Here is a 27832-nt window from a genome sequence, read left to right as displayed (position 1 = left end):
AACGTATCTGGAGTCCCCTTTTATAGGCGGAGGGGGCAGTAGCCTGATAGCGACATCTGTAATCGTCTGGCAGTGGGCTGCCCAGGGTCAGGCGGAGTTTGCTGCGAAGAGTAGTGGAGTGGACCCGTGGCTATCACTGGGGTGTGCCACGTGGAGTCTGCCGCGGGGAGTAGAGCGGCGTCTGTTGTCGTGACTCGCCAGCGGATGGGAGGATCGCGCGGTATCCGTCGCAGGAAGTGGAGCAGGATCGTGGCCGTTATTGTGGCCTGCCAGGGAGTAGTGGAGCTGCGCGAGATCCGTCGTAGAAAGTGGAGCAGTGCTGTGACTGTTACTGCGGCCTGTCAGGGAGTGATGGAGCTGCGCAGAATCCGCCGCAGGAAGTGGAGCAGGATCGTGGCCGTTATTGTGGCCTGCCTGGGAGTGCAGATCCGTCGGCTGAAGTTCGGCAGCGGTCGGAGCTGATGACGGAGCCTGGCTCCCATAGGAGTCCAGGCGGAGTCCTCCTTGCGGTTGGAGTCGTGGGCGGAGCCCGGCTCCCGTGGGAGCCCGGGCGGAGTCCCCTGCAACTAAAGTCAGGTGCGAAGTCCGGCTCTCGTAGGAGTCCGGACGGATCTTACCGGCAGTCGAAGTTGGCGACGGAGCCCGGCTCCCGTAGGAGTTCGGGCGGAGTCTACATGCAGTTGAAGTTGTCGGCGGAGTCCGGCTCCCGTAGGAGTCCGGACGAAGTCTGTCTGCAGCCGTTGGAGTCGAGGATGAAGCCCGGCTCCCGTAGGAGTCCGGGCGGAGTCTTCCTGCAATTAAAGTTAAAGGCGAAGTCCGGCTCCCGTAGGAGTCCGGACAAGGCTTACCGGCAGTTGATGTCGAGGACGGAGCCCGGCTCCCGTAGGAGTTCGGGCGGAGTCTACTCGCGGTTGAAGTTGTCGGCGGAGTCCGGCTCCCGTAGGAGTCCGGACGAAGTCTGTCTGCAGCCGTTGGAGTCGAGGACGAAGCCCGGCTCCCGTAGGAGTTCGGGCGGAGTCTTCCTGCAATTAAAGTTAAAGGTGAAGTCCGGCTCCCGTAGGAGTCCGGACAAGGCTTACCGGCAGTTGATGTCGAAGACGGAGCCCGGCTCCCGTAGGAGTTCAGACGGAGTCTACTCGCGGTTGAAGTTGTCGGCGGAGTCCGGCTCCCGTAGGAGTCCGGACGAAGTCTGTCTGCAGCCGTTGGAGTCGAGGTCGAAGTCTGGCTCCCGTAGGAGTCCGGGCGGAGTCTTCCTGCAATTAAAGTTAAAGGCGAAGTCCTGCTCCCGTAGGAGTCCGGACAAGACTTACTAGCAGTTGATGTTGAGGACGGAGCCCGGCTCTCGTAGGAGTTCGGGCGGAGTCTACTCGCGGTTGAAGTTGTCGGCGGAGTCCGGCTCCCGTAGGAGTCCGGACGAAGTCTGTCTGCAGCCGTTGGAGTCGAGGACGAAGCCCGGCTCCCGTAGGAGTCCGGGCGGAGTCTTCCTGCAATTAAAGTTAAAGACGAAGTTCGGCTCCCGCAGGAGTCCGGACAAGGCTTACCGGCAGTTGATGTTGAGGACGGAGCCCGGCTCCCGTAGGAGTTTGGGCGGAGTCTACTTGCGGTTGAAGTTGTCGGCGGAGTCCGGCTCTCGTAGGAGTCCGGACGAAGTCTGTCTGCAGCCGTTGGAGTCGAGGACGAAGCCCGGCTCCCGTAGGAGTCCGGGCAGAGTCTTCCTGCAATGAAAGTTAAAGGAGAAGTCCGGCTCCCGTAGGAGTCCGGACAAGGCTTACCGGCAGTTGATGTTGAGGACGGAGCCCAGCTCCCGTAGGAGTTCGGACGGAGTCTACTTGCGGTTGAAGTTGTCGGCGGAGTCCGGCTCCTGTAGGAGTCCGGACGAAGTCTGTCTGCAGCCGTTTGAGTCGAGGATGAAGCCCGGCTCCCGTAGGAGTCCGGGCGGAGTCTTCCTGCAATTAAAGTTAAAGGCGAAGTCCGGCTCCCGTAGGAGTCCGGACAAGGCTTACCGGCAGTTGATGTCGAGGACGTAGCCCGGCTCCCGTAGGAGTTCGGGCGGAGTCTACTCGCGGTTGAAGTTGTCGGCGGAGTCCGGCTCCCGTAGGAGTCCGGACGAAGCCTGTCTGCAGCCGTTGGAGTCGAGGACGAAGCCCGGCTCCCGTAGGAGTCCGGGCGGAGTCTTCCTGCAATTAAAGTTAAAGACGAAGTCCGGCTCCCGTAGGAGTCCGGACAAGGCTTACCGGCAGTTGATGTCGAAAACGGAGCCCGGCTCCCGTAGGAGTTCGGGCGGAGTCTACTCGCGGTTGAAGTTGTCGGCGGAATCCGGCTCCCGTAGGAGTCCGGACGAAGTCTGTCTGCAGCTGTTGGAGTCGAGGTCGAAATCCGGCTCCCGTAGGAGTCCGGGCGGAGTCTTTCTGCAATTAAAGTTAAAGGCGAAGTCCGGCTCCCGTAGGAGTCCGGACAAGGCTTACCGGCAGTTGATGTTGAGGACGGAGCCCGGCTCCCGTAGGAGTTCGGGCGGAGTCTACTCGCGGTTGAAGTTGTCGGCGGAGTCCGGCTCCCGTAGGAGTCCGGACGAATTCTGTCTGCAGCCGTTGGAGTCGAGGACGAAGCCCGGCTCCCGTAGGAGTCCGGGCGGAGTCTTCCTGCAATTAAAGTTAAAGGCGAAGTCCGGCTCCCGCAGGAGTCCGGACAAGGCTTACCGGCAGTTGATGTTGAGGACGGAGCCCAGCTCCCGTAGGAGTTCGGGCGGAGTCTACTTGCGGTTGAAGTTGTCGGCGGAGTCTGGCTCCCGTAGGAGTCCGGACGAAGTCTGTCTGCAGCCGTTGGAGTCGAGGACGAAGCCCGGCTCCCGTAGGAGTCCGGGCGGAGTCTTCTTGCAATGAAAGTTAAAGGCGAAGTTCGGCTCCCGTAGGAGTCCGGACAAAGCTTACCGGCAGTTGATGTTGAGGACGGAGCCCGGCTCCCGTAGGAGTTCGGGCGGAGTCTACTTGCGGTTGAAGTTGTCGGCGGAGTCCGGCTCCCGTAGGAGTCCGGACGAAGTCTGTCTGCAGCCGTTGGAGTCGAGGATGAAGCCCGGCTCCCGTAGGAGTCCGGGCGTAGTCTTTCTGCAATTAAAGTTAAAGGCGAAATCCGGCTCCGTAGGAGTCCGGGCGAAGTCCCCCTTGGGGTTGATTCTGCTGAGGACTTCGGCCGTGGGTATTTTATACCCAACACCAGTCCCCCTACTTCCGAGTTTGAATTTCGAACGAAGGAAGTACAGAGAGATGGGCACAGCCGAAACCGTCCCCTCGAATCCTGCGCACTGCCGCTCCCAGATATTTTGGCATTAAATGTGCGCGTGCTGGAGTCTTTTCGAATCAGGGCGATACGAAGGGATCCTTCGAAATTCTCACCGGTACACTGGCCCAGGTACGGCGCCATAATGGCCCTGCTGATCCATCAGTCGCTTTTAGCCGCCTACCGGGGGGAGTGGGACACGTGCCGGGTGTGGACTGGCTTGGGGGGATTCGTGATCATTATGGCGTCGGATCTCAGGGTCTATTTAAACCCGTCCTCCCACTTTTAGGTGTCCTATTCCATTCCAGAGTTTCTATCAGTGTCTGCCTTCTCTTCGAGAGTCCTGTTTCAGTGGGCATCTTCTCGAGCCGTAGGTGTCTTCCAAATCGTCCCTGTCTTCGTCCCTCTGGTCCCTCAGAGCGATATAGGTTAGTTCCAGCACCTTCAACCTTCTTCCCACCGCCTAGGGACTTCTTCTCTGTCATTATTTTTTTGCATCCCTCCGAGTTAGTTTCCTGTGGCCTCTCGTCCCCCATCCCGTCCGCCTTCTTAGGGACCTTTAGAGCCCTCCTTCGAAACTACCCGAAATGTCGTCCGGCTCTTCCGCTCCCTGCAGTTCCGGGAGCTCTTCCGCCTCAAACCCCCAGGTCCCCTGCTCTGTAGACGAACCTGCGTCTGGGGCTGGGCTCCGCCCGGTTTTTGCACCGGGCGCCATTCCATGTTCTCTGACCTCGGAGGAACTCCTTCTGATAAGGGTTCAGTATGGAGTTCCTCCGGAGTACGACCTGGAGCTGCCTGGCCCTTCTGATCGGGCCAGCACTCCTCCATCTGGTCGTTTTTGTCTGTACCAGGAAGCGTTCCGCGCCGGACTCCGGCTTCCGCTTCCCTCCTTTGTTGTCGCCCTCTTCCGCTTCTTAGACATCTCCTTGGCTTCCGTGGCCCCGAATTCTTTGAGGTTTTTGATAGGATTTCTCTCCCTTTGCCACGTAGTCGAGGTCCAACCGTCCCTCTCCATGTTTAGGCACTTCTACACTTTTAAGCGCCATCCTTCGGCGAAGGACTGGTGGTACTTCTCCCCCCAGTTCGGCAAGAAGGGGTTGCTGAAAGGCGCCCCTTCTTCAATCCACAATTGGAAGGGAAAATATCTCTTCGTCCACTGCCCGACCTTGAGACTGGGCCTGCCCCCTTGGGGCTCTCTGAGGGATTCTGTCCGCCGGGCCCCCAGCCTGAGGGAGGATGACATCCAGGCTGCCCGAAAGCTTCTAGCTTACTCCGCTCCTTCCCTTCCCAACCTTCTGAGGGAGCAATTTCTTTTCAACATCGGTCTGAGTCCCCAGGATCCAGCGAGTATTCATCTTTTACCTTATCTTCTCTTTTCATGCCTTTCTCCTTTTCCTTTCTCTTTTTACCCCTTCTTCCTTCTCTCTCTTTTTCCCCTCCGTTTCTTTCTTTCTTTCTTCCCCTTCCTTCTCTTTCTTCTTTCTTTCTTTTTTTTTTTTTTTTGACTCTTGATTGATTGGTTTGCTTCTTTTTTTTCTTTCCTTTTCTCTCTCTCTTTTTCTCTCTTTTTTTTTTTTTTTTTTTTTTTTTAGGAATGGACGCCGAAGCAGCGCGGATGCTTGCCAGGGGCCTTAGGGCCCACAAGAGAAAGGGTGCTACGACCTCTGGATCGGCGAAGAGGGCCAGGGCGGAGGAGTCGAGCTTAGCTGCACCCGTCCAGGTGGCCCCGGCCATCGACATTCCCTCGGATGCCGAGCCAACGGCTCCCCGGGCCTCCTCGAGGAGTCCGCCGGCTGGGGCCCCCATCTCGGGGGTCCGCCCCACGGAGGCGCCCATAGCCGAGAGGAAAAGAAGGAAATCGGTGGCCCGCAGAGCGAGTAGCCGCCGAACTGCTGCGGACGAGTCCCTCTGCTCCGAAGAGGGGTCGGAGAATCCCTTCAATGATAGGGACCTGATCAGGCGGTTGATCGACGGTTGCATTCTTCCTGACGTCGTTGAGAGGATCGACCGCGCCGATCCTGAGCAGCGGGCCTGGGACTCTTTGGGGTCCTTCTTTGAGGTAAGCGAATCTTCATTTTCATGGCTATTCGGCCTTTGTTCTAATTCCCTAGCCGCCCTTGCAGATTGGGCACCAGCTCCTCGCCTATATCGAGGGGCGAGCCGTGCGAGGAGGGACGTCCTCCAGGTGGAGGAACGCTGTCAGGCCGAGGTTGCTCGCCTCCAAGCAAAGACGGCCGAAGTAGTCGCCCTCCAGGAGGCCCTGGAAAGAGAGAAACGAGCCCGGGAGGAGGAGAGGCAGACCTTGGAGGAATCGGCGAGAAAGGCGGAGGCCGAGGTCGCCAACTTGATCGAGCAAACTCCTGTCCTGGTCTCGGAGGCCAGAGTCCTTGCGGTAGAGAAATTCAAGGCCTCCGCGGAGATGAGGGACCTGAAGGTCTAATTTGGCCAGGAAGCGTTCATAAAGGGGTTCGAGCTCTGCCAAGGAAAGGTGGCCAGAAAATTTTCAGAGCTCGACCTCAGCTTCCTAGGCGAGGAGTCTGAAGACGAGACCGGTCCCTCGCCAGCCGCCACTGCTGTCGCAGCCCCCTTGCCGGAGACGCCGAGTTCTCCACCCCCGCCCCCGAGGTCTGAGACCTCCGATCTTGTACCTTTATTTCGTCGCAATTTTTTTTTTCTGTTTGTCTTCAAAAATCATTCAATCAATAAAGTTGAATTTCTTGTTGCGGACGGTTTCTCCCCCCCTTCCTCTCTGTTCTCCTTCCTGCAATGAGTCGTGCTTTGACGCTTTTGCCTTCCGATGGCAGTGTCCTGCAGAAGCACTCCCCCTGCCCCTGGGGGTCCCGCTGAAATCGATGATCCAGCGGCTGAAGAAGGAAGTCCTTCACCTGACAAAGAAGTTAAAGAAGATGGAAGGCGAGCTTCGCAGATTGAGAGAAGGTCATTCTGAAGCCACCGCTGAGGCCACCCACTTTCGGAATCTCCACGTGAAGGGGATCATGGAGTATAGCCGTAGGAAGGCGGACTTCGCGAAGGAACTTGAGGAATGCAAGAAGAGCGCCAGCGACCGAATTTGGGCCCAGGCCGCCAGGATCAGCGCCCTCAAGGTGGAACTGTCAGCTGCGAAGGGGAAGATCGGCCAGTTGGAAGGAAATTCATCCCGGCTCTTGGCCCGAGTCGACGGTGACCAAGAGTGGTCGAAGAAGGTCTCCGACCTTCAGCGGCAACTTCAGGACGCCGAGGTGAGCCACGACGTGCATCGGGCTAGCTGGCGCAGGCAGGTGGAAGAATATAAAGGGAGGTTCAGGGCGGCGGCCGACGAAGTCGTCCGTCTCCAGAGGCAGCTGGCCAGCAGGGCACAGCTTACTTCCGTCCGAGATTCTGATGAGCTCCAAGCCCTAAGAGGCACCGTTGAGGAGATTTCTGTCTCCCTCGAGGAGAAGACGGCTGAGCTGCAACAACTGAAGATCCAACTGGCATACGAGCAGCTGGCCGTCGCGGACGCGGAGGCAGAATCCGAGGTCTTGAGGAAGAGGCGTCGAGAGGCGGAGGCCGAGAGCCAGCGACTTCGTCGGGCGCTCCAGGACGCGCTGCAGAAGAGGAAAGAGTTAGAAGAGGAAATTGAGAATCTAAGGCAGTCCTGGTTAAGGGATGGAGTAGATAATTCTAGGTCGGAGGGAGCAGGGCCTCCTTAGAGCTCTTTTCGTCTTTCTGTCTTTTCATGTATTTACTTCCTTTTTTGTCGTTTTGCCTTTCTTTACTTGGCCTTCCGGGCTTTGTAGTGTGTATATCGGAAATGGAATGAAAAGGGCGTTTTGTGTTACCTCGTCCGCGCGTTGCACTAAATTGCCGTTCGCCGAACTTTTCTTGTCGTTTGACTTGTCTGATGTAGACGTCGTTGGGGGGGGGCGCCCGGTCGTCAATGCGTTAGCTCGCCTTTCTCGTCGTACATGGCCGCAAGCCCGAGCTTGGCCGTCCGGGCTCCGCATTATTTCGGGGATGTCGTTGTCTTCCTAACCAGTGTCGGAAGTCTTTTTAGAGGCCGGGGGTGTTCGGTAGGAACTCCCCGTTTCAGTCGGGACGAAGCCCTTTAGGTCTTTTGGTGCGGTTCATCCTTCATCTGTTCCCGTCGTAGTTCGTCATCCTTCCTTTTTAATTTTTCTCCTCTTCTCAGAGTGAGGGCCCTCTCGCTTTTCGCGGGGTTGCATAGAAGCGAGGAGGTGCCGTTGAGGGGCTTTTTCCTTTCGTCCGATCTTGTTGGGCGGCCGGGTTTCGCCACCATCAGCCCTTGCTGCAGAAGTCGCGGGTGGAGCCCGGCTCCCATAGGAGTCCGGGTGGAGTCTTCCTTGGCGTCGTGGACGGAGCCCGGCTCCCGTAGGAGTCCGGGAGGAGTCTTCCTTGGCGTCGTGGATGGAGCCCGGCTCCCGTAGGAGTCCGGGCCTTCCACTTTGCTCGAGCCAGGGCGAGGTTCTCCTCCCGTTCCCGGCTTGGCTGTGGGGGCGCGTTAGGGCGCTGTAAGGCCTCTCCCCTCATCCGGTCTAAAAGAACCGGGCCTTTGACTTTGCTCATGTCAGGACGAGGTTCTCCTCCTGTTCCTGACATGGCTGTGGGGGCACATTAGGGCGCTGTAAGGCCTCTCCCCCCATCCGGTCTAAAAGAACCGGGCCTTCGACTTTGCTCATGTCAGGACGAGGTTCTCCTCCTGTTCCTGACATGGCTGTGGGGGCACGTTAGGGCACTGTAAGGCCTCTCCCCCCATCCGGTCTAAAAGAACCGGGCCTTCGACTTTGCTCATGTCAGGACGAGGTTCTCCTCCTGTTCCTGACATGGCTGTGGGGGCACGTTAGGGCACTGTAAGGCCTCTCCCCCCATCCGGTCTAAAAGAACTGGGCCTTTGACTTTGCTCATGTCAGGACGAGGTTCTCCTCCTGTTCCTGACATGGCTGTGGGGGCACATTAGGGCGCTGTAAGGCCTCTCCCCCCATCCGGTCTAAAAGAACCGGGCCTTTGACTTTGCTCATGTCAGGACGAGGTTCTCCTCCTGTTCCTGACATGGTTGTGGGGGCACATTAGGGCGTTGTAAGGCCTCTCCCCCAATCTGATTTCGAGATAGTCGGTCTTTCATTTTAGGTATGTTAGGATGGGGTTCTCCCCCGTTCCTAACATAACTTTGTTTCAAGCGTTTGGAGGGGTCATATCCAGTCGTAATAAATCCACGCCAGATGGGAAGAGTACGTCAAGTAGAAAGAAATTTAGATTCAAGCTGAAATCGTAAGTGATACATTTACAGATTTTTCGAGTCCCACGGTCGCGGGTGGTCTGCTCCTTGAGGCCCTCCGGTGATGGAGTCGATGGTCCCGATGGGAGGCCGGTCCCCGGGTTGCTCCTCCCTTCTTGGCGGTTCAGGCTGCGGAAGGGCCCTTGGCCGATCTTTTCTACTCTCAGGCTTGCGTCGGATAAACCTGTCGAGTCGGCCTCGCCGAATGAGCTCCTCGATCTCGTCCCGGAGCTGGATGCATTCCTCTGTGTCGTGGCCGTGGTCGCGGTGGTAGAGGCAGAACTTGTTGGGGTTGCGCTTCCCGGGGTGTGTGCGCATCCTCTCCGGCCTAGGGAGCTGCTCCCTGACCTCCATCAATACTTGGGCCTTCGAGGCGTTGAGGGGGGCGTAGTTGCGGAATCTCCCTGGTGGGGAACCCCGCCGAACCCCACGATCCGGGCTTCTCTGCCTGCGCGCCCGGGGTGGAGTATGGGCGCGCTTATGCCCAGGAGGGGATCGAGAACGCAGCCGGGCTTCCTTTGGCCTTTTTTCAATTGCGGGCTTACTCGAGTCTCCCGCTTGCCGCTCCCTCGCCGACTCTTCATCCTTCATTTTGAAGGCTTCTTCCGCTCGGGCGTATCCTTCAGCCCGGGCCAGCAAATCAGCAAAATCCCTGGGATACTTCTTCTTTAGGGAGAACAAAAGATCATTCTTCTGAAGGCCACCCTTCAGGGCGGCCATTGCGACTGATTGGTCCAAGTTCCGGACTTCCAGCGCCGCGATGTTGAAGCGGTTGATGTAGGCCCGAATGGACTCCCCCTCCCTTTGCTTGATGTTGATGAGGGACTCCGAACCCTTCCGAAGGCGCCGGCTGCTGACAAAATGGGTCACAAATTGGTGGCTCATTTGATCGAAGGAAAAGATAGTACCCGGTTTCAAAGTCGAGTACCAGTTCCTTGCCGCTCCCTTCAAGGTGAACGGGAAGGCCCGGCATAGAATGGTATCAGGAGCACCGTGAAGTAGCATCATCGTCCGGAAGGCCTCCAGATGATCAACCGGGTCCGAAGTCCCGTCGTAGCTTTCGAACTGGGGAAGCTTGAAGTTTGGCGGGATTGGTTCCTGCATGATCATTTGGGAGAAGGGAGGGTCAGTACAAATATCCTCACCATAAGCGGAGGACGCATGGCGGAGTTCTTCGATCCGCCGGTTCATCTCCTGGAGCCTCCGATCTAGGAAATCCTCTCGACTTCGAGTCTCGAGGGTCCTCTGGCAGAACGGGGCAGGGATCTTCCAGGGGTGGAGTCGTGATCCGATTGAGGGCTCTCTACCCTCGGGTTCGTTTTCCCAGGAAGGACGGGGCGGCTGGCCCAGGTGGCCCGCCCCGCCGCCGGATTCTGGTGTTCTGGGGACGCCCTTTCCGGGCGTACCGATGCCTGCGGCTGCTGCTGCTGCATAGCTTGCACAGCTTCGGTTAGGCCTCTGACCTGCTGCGCCAGCAGGTCAAACTGCTCCGCGCCGACCGCCGCCGCCGGAGGAGGAGGTTGAGAAACAGGAGGGGAGGCCGGAGCCTGGGATCTGGCCGCGGAGGCCGTGGACCGTCGCGTGGACGCCTTGCGAGGAGGCATCAAGTATGGATCCCATGGGGGAAACAAGGAGTGGGTGTCGGAGGAGACGATCGGGGGCGGCTCCGTTGAACGCTCCTTCAAGAACAAGGGTACTGCGAAGACACAGGCTCCTTCCTCTAACGCCAATCCTGTTGGTGCAAAAATCCGCTTGCGCCGGAGAAGCTGGAGTCGCGGAAGTCGCGGTCGCCGCCGGGACCTGCAAAGGAAGTCTAAACCGGAGGTGGGGTTGCTCCGGCAAGACCCTCCGATGCTCAAGTCAGTTCTCTGCCTCAACAAGAATGGAGTGCTCGAACGGAGAATTTAGCAGAGTTTTTAGATGAAAGATGAAAGCTTATCGAATAACGTATCTGGAGCCCCCTTTTATGAGCGGAGGGGGCAGTAGCCTGATAGCGACATCTGTAACCGTCTGCAGTGGGCTGCCCAGGGTCAGGCGGAGTTTGCTGCGAAGAGTAGTGGAGTGGACCCGTGGCTATCACCGGGGTGTGCCACGTGGAGTCTGCCGCGGGGAGTAGAGCGGCGTCTGTTGTCGTGACTCACCAGCGATGGGAGAATCGCGCGGTATCCGTCGCAGGAAGTGGAGCAGGATCGTGGCTGTTATTGTGGCCTGCCAGGGAGTAGTGGAGCTGCGCGAGATCCGTCGTAGGAAGTGGAGCAGTGCTGTGACCGTTACTGTGGCCTGTCAGGGAGTGATGGAGCTGCGCGGAATCCGCCGCAGGAAGTGGAGCAGGATCGTGGCCGTTATTGTGGCCTGCCTGGGAGTGCAGATCCGTCGGCTGAAGTTCGGCAGCGGTCGGAGCTGATGACGGAGTCTGGCTACCGTAGGAGTCCGGACGGAGTCCTCTTTGCGGTTGGAGTCGTGGGCGGAGCCCGGCTCCCATGGGAGCCCGAGCGGAGTCCCCTGCAACTAAAGTCAGGTGCGAAGTCCGGCTCTCGTAGGAGGCCGGACGGATCTTACCGGCAGTCGAAGTTGGCGACGGAGCCCGGCTCCCGTAGGAGTTCGGGCGGAGTCTACTTGCAGTTGAAGTTGTCGGCGGAGTCCGGCTCCCGTAGGAGTCCGGACGAAGTCTGTCTGCAGCCGTTGGAGTCGAGGATGAAGCCCGGCTCATGTAGGAGTCCGGGCGGAGTCTTCCTGCAATTAAAGTTAAAGGCGAAGTCCGGCTCCCGTAGGAGTCCGGACAAGGCTTACCGGCAGTTGATGTCGAGGACGGAGCCCGGCTCCCGTAGGAGTTCGGGCGGAGTCTACTCGCGGTTGAAGTTGTCGGTGGAGTCCGGCTCCCGTAGGAGTCCGGACGAAGTCTGTCTGCAGCCGTTGGAGTCGAGGACGAAGCCCGGCTCCCGTAGGAGTCCGGGCGGAGTCTTCCTGCAATTAAAGTTAAAGGCGAAGTCCGGCTCCCGTAGGAGTCCGGACAAGGCTTACCGGCAGTTGATGTCGAAGACGGAGCCCGGCTCCCGTAGGAGTTCGGGCGGAGTCTACTCGCGGTTGAAGTTGTCGGCGGAGTCCGGCTCCCGTAGGAGTCCGGACGAAGTCTGTCTGCAGACGTTGGAGTCGAGGTCGAAGCCCGGCTCCCGTAGGAGTCCGGGCGGAGTCTTCCTGCAATTAAAGTTAAAGGCGAAGTCCGGCTCCCGTAGGAGTCCGGACAAGGCTTATCGGCAGTTGATGTTGAGGATGGAGCCCGGCTCCCGTAGGAGTTCGGGCGGAGTCTACTCGCGGTTGAAGTTGTCGGTGGAGTCCGGCTCCCGTAGGAGTCCGGACGAAGTCTGTCTGCAGCCGTTGGAGTCGAGGATGAAGCTCGGCTCCCGTAGGAGTCCGGGCGGAGTCTTCCTGCAATTAAAGTTAAAGGCGAAGTCCGGCTCCCGCAGGAGTCCGGACAAGGCTTACCGGCAGTTGATGTTGAGGACGGAGCCCGGCTCCCGTAGGAGTTCGGGCGCAGTCTACTTGCGGTTGAAGTTGTCGGCGGAGTCCGGCTCCCGTAGGAGTCTGGATGAAATCTGTCTGCAGCCGTTGATGTCGAGGACGAAACCCGGCTCCCGTAGGAGTCCGGGCGGAGTCTTCCTGCAATTAAAGTTAAAGGCGAAGTCCGGCTCCCGTAGGAGTCCGGACAAGGCTTACCGGCAGTTGATGTTGAGGACGGAGCCCGGCTCCCGTAGGAGTTCGGGCGGAGTCTACTTGCGGTTGAAGTTGTCGGCGGAGTCCGACTCCCGTAAGAGTCCGGACGAAGTCTGTCTGCAGCCGTTGGAGCCGAGGATGAAGCCCGGCTCCCGTAGGAGTCCGGGCGGAGTCTTCCTGCAATTAAAGTTAAGGGCGAAGTCCGGCTCCCGTAGGAGTCCGGACAAGGCTTACCGGCAGTTGATGTCGAGGACGGAGCCCGGCTCCCGTAGGAGTTCGGGCGGAGTCTACTCGCGGTTGAAGTTGTCGGCGGAGTCCGGCTCCCGTAGGAGTCCGGACGAAGTCTGTCTGCAGCCGTTGTAGTCGAGGACGAAGCCCGGCTCCCATAGGAGTCCGGGCGGAGTCTTCCTGCAATTAAAGTTAAAGGCGAAGTCCGGCTCCCGTAGGAGTCCGGACAAGGCTTACCGGCAGTTGATGTCGGAGACGGAGCCCGGCTCCCGTAGGAGTTCGTGCGGAGTCTACTCGCGGTTGAAGTTGTCGGCGGAGTCCGGCTCCCGTAGGAGTCCGGACGAAGTCTGTCTGCAGCCGTTGGAGTCGAGGTCGAAGCCCGGCTCCCGTAGGAGTCCGGGCGGAGTCTTCCTGCAATTAAAGTTAAAGGCGAAGTCCGGCTCCCGTAGGAGTCCGGACATGGCTTACTGGCAGTTGATGTTGAGGACGGAGCCCGGCTCCCGTAGGAGTTCGGGCGGAGTCTACTCGCGGTTGAAGTTGTCGGCGGAGTCCGGCTCTCGTAGGAGTCCGGACGAAGTCTGTTTGCAGCCGTTGGAGTCGAGGACGAAGCCCGGCTCCCGTAGGAGTTCGGGTGGAGTCTTCCTGCAATTAAAGTTAAAGGCGAAGTCCGGCTCCCGCAGGAGTCCGGACAAGGCTTACCGGCAGTTGATGTTGAGGACGGAGCCCGGCTCCTGTAGGAGTTCGGGCGGAGTCTACTTGCGGTTGAAGTTGTCGGCGGAGTCCGGCTCCCGTAGGAGTCCGGACGAAGTCTGTCTGCAGCCGTTGGAGTCGAGGACGAAGCCCGGCTCCCGTAGGAGTCCGAGCGGAGTCTTCCGGCAATGAAAGTTAAAGGCGAAGTCCGGCTCCCGTAGGAGTCCGGACAAGGCTTACCGGCAGTTGATGTTGAGGACGGAGCCCGGCTCCTGTAGGAGTTCGGGCGGAGTCTACTTGCGGTTGAAGTTGTCGGCGGAGTCCGGCTCCCGTAGGAGTCCGGACGAAGTCTGTCTGCAGCCGTTGGAGTCGAGGACGAAGTCCGGCTCCCGTAGGAGTCCGGGCGGAGTCTTCCTGCAATTAAAGTTAAAGGCGAAGTCCGGCTCCCGTAGGAGTCCGGGCGAAGTCCCCCTTGGGGTTGATTCTGCTGAGGACTTCGGCTGTGGGTATTTTATACCCAACATATACTAACACTGGATGGTTTTGATTTTAATTTTAATAAAGGCTTTTATTCTATTTATTTGCGAAATAAATTGGTTGTATGTGGTCTTTTAATTGATAATTTTTATCACTTACATGTTGATGCGAATGTGAATATAAATGAGCAAGTAGTGAGTATCGTAGGTCAAAAGAGATTCAGAGATGAAATTAACCAGAAGTATATGTGGCATCTTAGGCTCGGTCATATTGGAGAGGACAGGATAAAAAAACTGAAAAAAGATGGGATCTTTGACTCTTTTAATTCTGAGGCGTACTCGGCTTATGAATCTTGTTTTCGAGAAAAAATGTCCAAGCTACTTTTTGTGGGGCATTGAGAAAGGGCCATTGAAATACTTATCCTGATTTACACCGATGTGTGTGGGCCATTTGATATGTAGATCAGGGATGGTTATAGCTACATCTTTATCGATGATTTGTCACAGTTCGGGTATGTATTTGATGAAATACAAGTCTGAAGCCTTTGAAAAGTTCAAGAAATTCAGAAACGAAGTAGAGAAACAATCAGACAAATTCATTAAAGTTCTTCGATCTGATCGAGGAGGTGAATATCTTAGTCTAAAAATTTTTGAGATATCTTAAGAATAACGGCATAGTTTCTCAATGGACTCCTCTTGGAACACTTCAGCTCAACGGGATATTCGAAAAGAGAAATAGGATCCTATTAGATATGGTCAGGTCCATGATGAGCTTCACTGATTTATTCTTATATTTTTGGGCACATGTCTTGTTAACTGCAATATATCTATTGAATAAGGTTCTTTCAAAATCTATTCCTACCACACCATATGAGATATAGCATGGTAAAAAGCCGAGTCTAGGTTATCTAACGACTTGGGGATGTCTGGTCTATGTGAAGAGACAGATGGCTGATAAATGGGAGGATAGATCTGTCATAGCTCATTTTATAGGGTATCTGAAAGAATCGATGGGATATTACTACTTTCCACATGATCATAATGTGATTGTGAGTCGTCACGTCATATACCTAAAAAAACAGTTTATCAAGGATAGTGGTAGTGGAAGGTTGATTGAGCTCGAAGAGAAAGTCTCCGAAAAGCAACGAGCTATAGATCCTTAGGAACTCATTATTCATGAGTCAGTAGTAGATGCTCCATCTCGTAGATCTAGTAGGATCTCCTGTCCTGAAAGGTACATGGATATGCTTATGGAGGATGTAGAGGAAATGTTCCTTATGGGAGATAAGGGTCATGAAGATGATCCGAATATCTTTGACAAAGTGATGTCTGACATCAATTTCGAAAAATGATTAGATACAATGAAGTCAGAAATTGATTCGATGCACTCGAACCAAGTATGGATCTTAGTGGATCCATCTGAGAGTATAGTACCCATTGGGTGTAAATGGATCTACAAAAAGAAAATAGATGCAGATAGTAAGGTAGAGACCTATAAAGCTAGGCTCGTGGTAAAAGATTTAGTCAGCATGAAGGCATTGATTATCAGAAAACTTATCTGTAGCCATGCCGAAATCCATCCGCACTCTGCTTGTTGTTGCAGCTTATTACGATTATGAAATTTGGTAAATAGATGTGAAAACTGCTTTTGAGGCAGATATCTACATGGAGCAGTCTTTGGATTTCACATCCAATGAGTTGATCATCGAGTCTACAAGCTGCAAAAGTCCATATACGGATTAAAGCAAGCTTCTCGGAGTTGGAATCTTCGTTTTGATGATGCGATCAAATCGTTTGGTTTCATAAAAAATGAAGAACTCTGTGTATACAAAAAAATCTGTGGGAGTGCAATAACATTTCTCGTATTGTACGTGGATGATATCTTTCTTATTGGGAATGATATTCCCATACTAATCTTGGTCAAAAGATGGTTGTCTAAGGAATTCTCTATGAAAGATCTAGGAGAAGCATCCTATATTCTTGGAATTAAGGTCTATAAAGATAGATCTAAGAGGATGTTAGGTCTGTCACAAAAATTGTACATAGAAAAAGTGCTGAAGAGGTTCAGCATGGAAAATTTTAAAAGTGGGCTTCTACCTCTTAGGTATGGTATTCGTCTTTCCAAGATGATGTCTGACTACATCTGAGGAAGTTCAATGCATGAGTAGGATTTCTTATGCCTCGATCATAGGGAGTCTCATGTATGTCATGCTATGTACTCGATCTAATATTGTTCTTGCTGTGAGTGTTACGAGCAGGTATCAATCGAATCCAAACGAAGAGCACTGGATAGCTATAAAAAATTTTTTTCAAGTACTTGAGAAGAATTAAGGATTTGTTCTTGGTCTTTGGAAAGGATCTGAGTTGCGGATCAAGGGATATACTGATTCAGACTGTGTCTGATCCTGATGATAGAAAGTCTACGTCAGGATGTGTATGTATGCAATGGTGGCGCAGTTAGCTGGAAGAATTTCAAGCAACCCATCGTAGCGGATTTGATCGCAGAAGTTGAGTATGTCGCTGCTTTGGATGCTGCAAAGTAAGGCTTTTGGTTTAAAAAGTTCATTGTGGAGATTGAGATAATGACATTGGATGCCATACCATCGTATTGTGAAAACAACATAGCCATAATACTTGCTAAAGAGTCGAGATCTCATCAGAAATTCAAACACATCAAGCGACGATGTCACATCATACACGACTATCTTGAAAAAAAATATGTCGAGGTGTGAAGAGTAGACTCCACGGATAACGTGGCAGACATGCTGACAAAGCAATTGAGCCAGCCAAAGATGGAAGTCCAGTTTGAGAAGATGTGATTTAGATTAATGGTCAATTGACTTTAGTTCAAGTGGAAGATTGTTGGATGTATGTCTTAGAAGCCAATTCGGCAGACACATTGTATCATTTTAGGATACAAATTTTGTACTTAAAACATTGATTTGATCAATAAAAGGGTATTTTATTTTCATTCAAGTGTGATGTATTTTTGAATCGTCCATAGAATTAATACTTACGATACATATTTTCAAGGTGTTGAGAATTAGAGGCATGTATAATTAATTTTTAAATTGCTCTCGATTATAATATCATCATGAGAATGGTGATCAATTCAGATAGACCGGTGCGTAGATCATTTCTTTCGGGATAGATGAGTCTGGTCTACAGTGTAAAGACACTGAGTGATAAGTGTGGATAGTTATTAGAGAACAACTAGTACTGAGTGTGATCATATGAGAGATCATGTGGATTTCTATTCAATCATCAGTGATCATCTCGATATTGTAGTTGTGTAAATAGTCTTTTGACCTACGTGTTAGGATCGTAGCCCCTAACTTTTCAAAAGACAAATACCCATTGGGAGGTGGGGTTTATTAGCCTTTATCCACTAGGTATAGGGGCTTCACACTTGAGTTGATCCGCATCAAGCTAGATCACCCTCAATCAGCAGATTAGGCGGTTAGACCCATTTAATTTTACCAACCAGGCACCAGTCGATCCTCCTTGTCGACTCCCATAATTATTGTCAATACATCAGCCACTTTCAGCTACCAACCCCAGTCTGAGTCTTATCGAACCCCTTCGGCTACCATCCTCTTCTAGAGTCTCATCGAGTTCTCTTCAGCTACCTCACCGAACCCCCTCGGCTACCATCCTCTCTCAGAGTTTTATCGGATCCTCTTCGGCTACAAACCTCTCCCTGGGTCTCACCAAATGTGCGCTGGAACCTTGCACAATTTTTCTCTCCAGTGATATTTTTTTTAACTCTCTGGGGGCCTGCTGGGTTTCGAATATGTAACCTCGCTCTGATACCACATGTAAGGACCGTATCTCTTAACCAACTTTTCAAAAGGCAAATGTCCATTGGGAGGTGGGGTTTATTAGCCTTTATCCGCTAGGCACAGGGATTTTACACCTGAGTTGATCCGCATCAAGTTAGATCACCCTCAATCAGCAGGCTAGACGGTTAGACTTATTTAATCTTACCAACTAGGCACCAGTCGATTCTCCTTGTCGACTCCCATAATTATTGTCAATACATCAGCCACCTTCAGCTACCAACCCCAGCCTGAGTCTCACCGAATTTCCTCGACTACCATCCTCTTCTAGAGTCTCATCAAATCCTTTTCGGCTACCTTACCGAATCCCCTCGGCTACCATTCTCTCCCAGAGTCTCACTGAGTCTTCTTCGGCTACCAACCTCTCTCTGGATCTCATCAAATGTGCGCTGGAACCTTGCACAACACTACGATGGCACGGTTGTTCATAGTAAGGCTGCTGGAGTTTGACTGATGCAAAAATATGGTCTCTGAGTCTTTGTAGTGTATGTTGGCGATTGTTGGTCCACTAGAGAAGTATGATGCGCATTTAAATGGAATCTATCGATCTTGATAGAAAAGAGTGGTCCTATGAGATTTGAGAAGCTGAGTCCGTAAGTCTGTGGCTACAGTAGTGTGATTGATGGAAAAGAGTTTTCATGAGAATTATAATTTGACTAGAGCTAATCGAATTTATCATATGACTGATGATGAGATTTGATGATTTATCCATGACTTACTATTTAGTCGGGACTCATGATAAAGGCACTGAATCACATGGGAACTGCATTTTGAGGTTCTTTTTTGATTTTGTTGGATTGCTACTACATACTGCTAGGTATCACTGGTGGATTGTGAGAGCTTATTAGGATCGTTCAGGATTGACGATCTTGGTTGAGTTAGAGTGGAATCGTTTCAACCCATTGAAAAGAGTTTCAATGATACATGATGGAGATCATGGTATATTTCACTACCAGACAGCATTGAACCTATGGGGTCACACAACAAAGGGATTAGATCTAGATTAAGTAATTGAGCTTATGAAGTCTCAATTGGGTTAGGAGAAATCCTACTCGATTCAAGGTAACTTTGCTGGCACAAAATTGAACCCAAGTTTCTCTTTAAACTTGAATTATTTATTTGATAAGAATTAATTCGAGTTAATTACCTGCTAAGAACTTAAATTAGATTCATAGGGCTTTAAATGTTGGGTGCTCAGAGTTTTGGATCATGTGTATTAGGGGTCCAAACCCCTAATTGATTTTTTGATTGAATTTCATGGGGCGCCACTTGATTTGATCAAATGTGGGCGTGCCCACTTGATTGGTGACGTGAAGGACAGGGGAGGGGCGCCCCATCTTGTCTAGTTGGCATGTGAGAGAGAGCCTTAGAGGTTGGCGCCCCCTTGGATCACTTAGGCATGGTGAAAGGTGAGGCTTACAAGGAGTCCTAATGCGATTAGGACTCATATTAGGTGGCTGATTTGGTTTTGAATAGGATTCAAATTTTTTCTCTATTTAAAAGGCTCTCCCTTAAGAGTTGTTCATCAGAAAATCAGATTGCTCCAAGCCTCCAATCAGCCCCCACGCCTCCCTTTTTTCCTCCCTTTTGGTTCCAACGCCCAACACTAGCTGGGTGTCCACCATCTCCACGCCCAAAGCTTGTTTGGGCGTCTCTCTTCCTTGTTGGTTTCAAGCTCTTGGTTGCTTCCAGATGAAGAAAAGAAGATCAAGAAAGAGAAGAGAAAAGAAAAATCATGGATTGATCAAAAGATCCAGACTTTGTTCAGATTCGCAGGAAGATCTTCTTGAAAAAGAAAGATCTACATCAAAGAGGGCTGATCTAGGCTGATCCTGAGTGGATATCCGTAGTGATCGGGTACTTATGCTGCTCAGGAAGAACCCATCTTCTAGATCCAGATTCAAAGAAAAGATTAGCAAAACAGGTATGTGATCCGATGACATATTTAATTTCAATATAAAATCAGTATGTGTTAATTTCAGCATATGAAGTAGATCTTTGTGTGCTTTGTTCTTATGCATGCATATTTTAGATTAAAAAGAGTTTTAATCTTTAATTCCGCTGTGTTGTTTCGAAATAAAAATTTTTGAAATACACATGCATGCGCACATACGAAATTCCAACACCTAGGATCCACTTTCTGCCCATTGGGCCTCATAGGTGCCGATCTGCATCAAATTCAGGGGGTTGGGCATGCTTGGGCTAGGCTAAGCCTGACCCTAATTTTTCTACCGGATTGGACCCAGGCCCAGGGGGCCCATCTGCTACAGTGCCCGCAAATGGTTCGTCGCTCGCGACTTGGCTCAGGACCAATGGGCCAAACTTCTTAGTGGGTCGGACTGCACTTAGGCTCAAGCTCGCCCCATTTTCGACGCCCATTTCAGCACCCCCATCTTTCAATTCAGCCGTTAATCCGGGCCTTGGTTGGTGGGGCGATCGCCACCATGCGATCTTGGTTGGTTTGATCCAGCTGTCGGATCGATTTGGTCCGAGCCTGCCAAACTCAATTGAGGCTCCGACTAAGTGGGCCAAGTCGACTCAGCCACCTTCCCCAAGTCGATGGGTGCCTTCGGTCGAGGCAACTGTTGACGGACAGCCACCAGCCACTGTCCCAAGCATGGCCCTCCGGTCGCCATCCCCATCTCCTCTCCTTCGGCCTGGATTATGTTCTTCGGGCATGGCTGACCATCGGATCTCCTCCCCGTTCGATCGGGCATGTCTCCGAAAGATGGAATCGCCTGCACCCAAGACACAACCTGTCGATGTTTTCATACACAAAGCTCTTGCCAGAAAGGGCCCTTTAGTCCCTTGATCAGCACTCCCGGTCACAACGGCCGAGAAAGATCTATCTTCATGCATGCCTGGGTGAAGCAAAGCCTCCGCGCCACTATGCACTCATCTACTGATGGCAGTTCCCCGACTAGGCGAAGAACGCCCCAGATCGCCCCCTAGAACTCCACCGAGAGCCACGGCAAATGGACCCAAACCAAGGCCGATTGGATGGGCCCCTTGGATGACAAAATTAGGTCGCCATGACTCCACAGCCAGTGCCTGGCCGGTGACCACCCACGGCCAATGGAGAACCAAGTCCCTCTCCCCGGCATCCTTAAAATAGAAGAGAAGGTGGCCCTTCTCCAGTCTGGAGCCCGCTAGCTCCGCTTTCGATTCCGCTCGCAACCGAAAGTCCCTTGCCACGCTTCCACCTCCAATCTCCGATCGAGACTCCTCACCTCCACCGCGAGGCTGCCCACGCCTACGATTCCACCCTCGCGTCCGTCGGGAGCTCAACCACCTCTGGGAACCATCTAATGTTCGGGAGCTCGACCACCTCTGGGAACCGTCTAATGAGCTCCTCCACCTCCGGTGACGGTTCTAGCGAGACCCACATGGTGCGATCTTGCACTGCCCTCTAGTTTGATTCCGACCTACCCTTGGCGATGAAGTTCCAGGATGGGTCTCAGGGTGGCTTGCCATCTACACCGGCGCCGATGCTCGCTGCAACCAAGCCAGTCGCCGGCGAGCAAGATGGGAAGGGTTCAAGCATGAATCTTAAAGCACAAATGGAAAAGGTCCACAACGGTCACTATTCAAATGGTAACAGACCCTGATATGCAGCTCTTCAAAATCGCTAATCCAAGCCAAAAGTCTAGTTATATGGTATTTACTAGATTGTTACTAATTGGTGTTTAGGTTTTATTGACTTGTTTTGGTTTATGAATGTGGTTGTTGAAAGCTTCATCAGTTATAGTTTATAAAGTAAATATTGCATGTGTCCAAGGAATGGTCTAATACATTAATGTTAAGGAATATAAACAGTTATATCAATATAAATCACACAGTATGAAAAGAATTGAGTGAATGTTTATGTGAATCTATATGGTGGATTCCACTACAAACCATTCTTCTACCACTTTTTGTCCTTGATCTCAATCTCTTCTTCCTCTTATCCTTAAATGCTTACATTCCAATGTAGATATACCCCGTTTTGAGACAAGTGTTAATACATTTATAGCTATGCATTTAGGACTGTGGACTTTTCTCCTTGACACAAGTGTTTTGATTTGGTTATATTGCGTTTCTACTTTCTTGTCTAATACCAATCTGTTAATTAACAAGATCGGAATTGGAAGCATACCTTTTGATTGGTTAAGCACCATTTTATGTTGTCACTTGGAAAATCTCCTTGTATTGCTTCACCTTGGTTCAGAGGAGAAGCTACAAGAGTCTTATGCACCAACACATCAGGCTTTATGGAAACACAGAAGGGAACGAGAGAGAGAGAGAGAGAGTGAGAGAGAAGAATGAAAGGAGGGTATGACTTGTTTCTTGTAGATGGATTTTGATGCTTTATGGGTTATGGTCCTCATGCAAATGAGACTCTTAACTTCCCATTAGGCATGATTTATCTGGTAAATTCCTCATCTCTATAAATGATCTTATTCCCAATTGAAGAATTTTCATTTTTTGAAGGTCCATTTGGATGCTTGAAGTATTCAGTCAAATCTAGTGCAACATGGGCACCAATAGGTTGAGAGACAGAGATTGTAGTGGCTTAGACATTCCTTTGCAGGTATTTGGGAATCAATGATTTGGATAATACAATATTTTTTGTATGCCTTAAGTACACATTTTAAGACATTATATTTAGTCAAGGCATTTTACTATTTATATTTCCTAATTCCATTTTGGAACATCAATTAGTAGCATGATTTGAAGGGTCAAGTAGTTTATAGATTTGCCAATGCATAAGAACAAGATTTGCAATCTCAGTACTAGACCTCGTATTGGTGTAGTGTTGGTATGTCCAATATGAGGTTTGGTTTGGTGTATTGAGACTCGTTAAACCCTGATTGTGGAGTATCGGTAAGTATTGGTATGATATGATACATCCGATGTGGGGCAGTACTGGTATGATGAATCTTGCTTAAGAAGGTTCACTTTTTTTATGCAAATTTTTAGGACTCAGTCACGGTGAAATCAAGTATCGAACCTTTAATTACTGCCATAGCTGGAATATCTTGGTATGCTAGAGTGTGGTCGTAGCATGCACTAATATGTAGATGTGGAATGCTTTATTGAGTATTCAATGGGTTGTTATTTGTAAATCATTTGAAAATAATATTGTTATTTGTAAATCATTTGACTTACTAATGTGCATTTGACTTCATGAGTTCTAAGTAAGTTTCATCATCTTGGTATCAGACTCTATATCGGTAAAATCCTATTATAGTATCGGTACGCGGTTTGCTACAGTATTATAGTGTCGGTATGGAATGGTATGGTGTATTGATACAGTACCTATATAGTATGGCATGCCTAAGGATGGCATTTTTGTTCGATCCATTGAATATTTGACTTGATCCGATATGACCTGAATGGGATAGGTTTTATCTGATCCGATTACAATCCAGGGCAGGTACAAGTTCTAAAAAAAAAATCTGAAGCGCGTTAGAGTCAGATACGGATAATGGTATGCTCTGTCCCGACTATATATATATATAGAATTACTTAAAGAAAAAGTTTTTCGGTAAACTACTGTTTTAAGTGATCTTTGCATGACCATAAGTCACGTAGTCCCAGCCATTGAGTCGTTTTAAGGGCCATTTAGGCATTGACGTAAATCGTTGACAATCTGAAGGTTGTAGAAATAGTGGTTTAAAGATGAATTTTTTGTCTAGGTCGTCCTCTAGCAATTCTTTTTCCAGAGGTGAAGGTGCCAGTACGGATGGGTCTCTAATTGAGCTATCCGGAAGGCAACTAGAAAAGTGGATAATCCCTAGAGTACCAAGGAGTTCTGTATATAGAAAAAATTGGATTTTATCGGATTCCAGTGTCAAAATAGTTGAAAAGACAATATCTATATCAAATGACCATGAAATAATACCAATAATAATATAAGAACTTTTAAAGAGTCATAAATCAAAATACGAATTTCTTCATATAGGATTAATCCAAGTAGTAGTCAAGCCTCTTATCAGGAGAGGACTAAATTCAGCAATCCTTTATGTTTAAAAGATGGTATATTTATAGAATATCAAGATGCATTATTAGGAATGGTTGAATCACGTTTATTCGAAGGCCCAATTTATTTTAATTGTAATATAGACCTAATCATAAAAGTAAAGATAAAAATATTCTAAAAGCATTAGAATTAGAGGTAAAACTTCATATACCTTGTGGCAATCTTAATTAGGACGTATTACAAAACCCTAAATACCCTAGATCATATTGGTGTAATAAATAAAAGGACCTTAGGAGAAATAGAATCCTTTCAAACCAATCAAAGGAAATATATTTGTCCCCAAAACACTGATATGGGATCAAATATCACTTCCAGATGATTGGATCCTTAAAAAATCAATTCCGGCAATTAGGCAAGAAAAGAGTCATTTAGAAACAATTATCACTCACCTTGAAGGTGATGTGTCTATTAGGTTTAATAGATCCAAACTAATCAGAAGCCATAGTTGTAGGTTAGGAAATGAATCAACCCATATTGGTTCCCCGCATAGGTCAAGTTGTTCAGCCTCTGTGTAGCCCAGACTAAACTAGGTAGATTTTACGCCCAAGGTGCCTCAAGCCAAATATGAAGAAGGCCCATCCTCTCCCAGGACGTCATCCACTTACTCTCAGGTCGCAGACCTAGAAATTTGCACCATAACCTAAGAAGTTGGGATAGATAAGATCCTATTAAGAAAAGAATTTTATTCAAGCGAAAACAGAGAGAAGAGACAATTTCTTTAATAAGTATGATAAGAACCAAAGAGACAAGATATAAGAGGAATATTATTCCTTTTTAAAAAATGTAAGATCCCAAATTAATTTACAGAGAGAAATAAACCATACAAAAAGTGAGATCTCCCAAATAAAAAAATAATTAAGCAAAATCAGCTCAAGTGCTCATGAAATTTTAGGAGAAGAACGCAATTTTATTGATCTAATAACAAACATAACTATCCAGAAATGGTATGTAAAAATTGTAGTAGTAATAGAGGATTCTAACCTAGAAACTATTGCCCTTGTTGACTCAGGGGTTGACTCCAACTGTATACAAGAAAGATTAATCTCCACTGAATTCTTTGAAAAAATCAAGGAAAAACTTAACACAGAAAGTGGATCTGAATTAAAAATCAAATACAAACTAACGAACTCATTCATCTGCAACAAAGGAGTCTGCTTAAAAACTCCTTTTATTCTAGTTAAAACCTTAGCCAAGCAGTAATATACTAGGGACACCATTTTTAACATTAATCAAACCATTTCAAGTAGATGATCATGGAATAAAAACACAATTTTTAAGAAAAGAATTAGTATTTGAGTTTATTCAATAGCCGTTTAATAAAACAATAGATTTCCTTAAAACTCAAACAGTTAATCAAATCCCTGGCTCTAATACCAAGTTTATTACGATCTAAGGAAAACTAGATAGAGGCGAAGAAGAGAAAGTGGTTCTAATCCTTTAAGTAAAAAGGTTACTCTAAATGTTTCAAAAAATTTGTAAATAGTAAAAATTGCAACGAGGAAGATAAATAGTAATCCTTGGGGTTGTTGCCACATACTCGTCCTCAACTGTTACTATTAGTTGAGGAAGTTTTTTATCAAAATATTGGGTTGTGGATTTTGGAAAGCCTTTTTGAAGAGGGGTTGGGTCAAAAGTCCCAACTTCCATTTTGGATTTTAAAGACGAGTTGAAGATTTTGGGTTGAAATTTCTAGAATTGCCTTCTGGAAGGTTTCAAATTGTAAAAGGCATGGGTTAGCTTGAGCTAAACTTGCCATTTCTTCTTTCGTCATTTTAGGACTCTGATTCTTTCCATTCTTGTTCTTCTTGAGTCACTATATTATACCAGATTTTTGGTTTGGGTGCAAGGAGTTGTTTCGGAACATGGCTTAAGGAGCTTGTGGATTGGGAATAGTCTTGTTTTGATTGTTTTTGAGTGGAGCTAGGAGTAGCCGGTCTTTTAGGGCATGCCATTTGAAGTCCCTTATAGGAATTCTCGTGAAAGGAAGTCGGGCAAAGAGTTGTATTTTTCCTTTTTAAATTCTATTTCAAAATTGAAAATAGATAAAATCGTTTGCCATCTGGCAAATATTTGTTTTGAAGCTAAATTTTTTACATCTTTTTGCAAAATATATTTTGCTGATTGGCAATCTATCCTTAAAAGAAATCTTTGGTTTAGCAAATCACTTTGGAATTTTAATATACATAAAACTATAGCTAAGACCTCGTTTATTGTTGAATAGTTTTTTTGTGTTTGATTCCATATGCCTGAATTCTACTGGACTAATTCTTCTTTTGTTCCTCTCTTTTGTTTTAAAATACCTTCATATCCTAATTCACATGCATTTGTTTCTATTATTTTAAATAATTCTGGATCTGCTAAATGCTAGCAGGGTCAGGTTTTTATTTGAGCTTTTATCATTCTTACAATCTGTGTGTTGATTTGTCCATGGTGCAGGGTTTTTCTTTAGCCTATCTTAAAAGGGTTTGGTGATTGGTTTTATATTTTGGTAGTAATCTGATATGTAATTTGAGTTTCATAAAAATCTTTGTAATTGTGTCTTATTTACTAGTTGGTCTAGAAATTTATTTCCAAACTCTAAGGATTTCTGAATGGGTCTAATTGTTCCCATCTTTATCTTACATCCTAAAATCTTATTTCTGTCTTGAAAAGTTTCATTTTTGTTTTTGATAATACTAAGCCATTTTTTGTGATTTCTTTTTCAAATATATGTAAATGTTTTATATGTGGTTCAATAGAGCTAGAGAAAACCAAAATGTCATCTATATATGTTATTATGAATTGGGTATATGGAGTAAAGATGTCATTCATTATTTTTTGAAATTTTGAAGGGGCATTTTGTAGACCAAAGGGCATAACATTCCACTTATATTGTCCAAAATATACTGTAAATACTGTTTTATATTTGTGCTTTTTACTTATTTGGATTTGCTAGAACCCTGATTTTAAGTCAAATTTGGAGAAAATTTTAGTTCCTATTCTATTTAGTAAATCTCTTTTTAAAGGAATTGGATATCTTATCCATTGTTGGGCGTCATTTAATGGTTTATAATTTATTATTAGTCTTGGAACACCCCTCTCTAATTTTGTCTTTTTTTGTACATAAAAGGCAGCACAGCTCCATGGTGACTTATCGGAGTTAATCAATGTTTTGGCTAATAAAGATTTGATTTCTTTCTTGCAATGTTCTAATAATTGTTTATTCATCTGAATAGGCCTGGCTCTTGTTGGTATTATTTTTTTCATCAAAGGATTTCTCACAGGGGAGAGTGACTTCATGCTGTTTTCTATCCCAAAATGTATTTGGTAAATCAGAATATGAAGTTTTTAAAAAGTTATCTTATATCTTTTGGATTGTCTTAACAATTTCTGGATTTCTTAATTGTTCTTTTATTCTTTTGAAACTTACTTCCTCTTTTAAGTATTCTGTCTGTCTTTGTTTCCTAGAGATTTGATTAACTGCATGAGTTTTAGGAAAATCTATTTTTTTATTAAATGACTGTTGAATAAACTCAAATACTAATTTTTTTCCTAAAAATTGTGTTTTTATTCCATGATCATCTACTTGAAATGGTTTGATTAATATTAAAAATGGTGTCCCTGGTATTACTGCTTGGCTAAGGTTTTTAACTAGAATAAAAGGAGTTTTTAAATAGACTCCTTTGTTGCAGATGAATGAGTTTGTTAGTTTGTATTTGATTTTTAATTCAGATCCACTTGTGTTAAGTTTTTCCTTGGTTTTTTCAAAGAATTTAGTGGGGATTAATCCTTCTTATATATAGTTGGAGTCAGCCTCTGAGTCAACAAGGGCAATAGTTTCTAGGTTAAAATCCTCTATTACTACTATAATTTTTATATACCATTTCTGCATAGCTATGTTTGTTATTAGATCAATAAAATTGGGTTCTTCTTCTCGTAAAATTTTCTGAGCACTTGAGCTGATTTTGCTTAATTGTTCTTTTATTTGGGAGATCTCACTTTTTATATGGTTTATTTCTCTCTATAAGTCCCTTATATCTACAGATTTTTCTTCCTTTGCGTTAAAATGTTTTAATATGTTATTTAGATCACGGCTGAAAATTATTACTTTTCTTTTCTTCTTTTAGGGAATCCTTGAGTTTCATTAAGTATTCTTTCTTAGTCTTAGGGTTATCTATTTTATCTATGGATTCTAATAATAAGTCTTGTTCTTTGGTGATGACACAAATTTCTCCTTTACACACCTCACTTTGGCTCATTTGGTTTTCTTCTTCGGAGCTTGAGGGGTCTGAGCTAATAGTCAAAAGCAAGGTTTTTAAATTGTCTTTTATGGAATTAA

The 27832-nt window shown here is 48.2% G+C and overlaps 1 protein-coding gene across 6 annotated transcripts in view; it reads left to right on the top strand.

Annotated features, from left to right (window-relative positions):
* LOC105035537 (organelle RRM domain-containing protein 1, chloroplastic) overlaps positions 1 to 27832 on the top strand; it is an 80235-nt gene that overhangs the window by 31320 nt on the left and 21083 nt on the right. Inside the window, exon 7 of one of the 6 annotated variants that reach the window (XM_029261981.2) lies at positions 21963 to 22039. The exons of the other annotated variants lie outside the window; for them this stretch is intronic. Coding sequence (XP_029117814.1) covers positions 21963 to 22024 — 62 coding nt within the window. The 3' untranslated portion in view covers positions 22025 to 22039. Of the gene's footprint in view, positions 1 to 21962; positions 22040 to 27832 lie in introns of those variants that run through there. 6 annotated transcript variants of the gene reach the window in all.

The sequence above is a fragment of the Elaeis guineensis genome, chromosome 3, assembly GCF_000442705.2.
Source record: "Elaeis guineensis isolate ETL-2024a chromosome 3, EG11, whole genome shotgun sequence".
NCBI classification, from domain to species: Eukaryota; Viridiplantae; Streptophyta; class Magnoliopsida; order Arecales; family Arecaceae; genus Elaeis; species Elaeis guineensis.
This window is presented reverse-complemented; position numbering and strand designations above follow the sequence as displayed.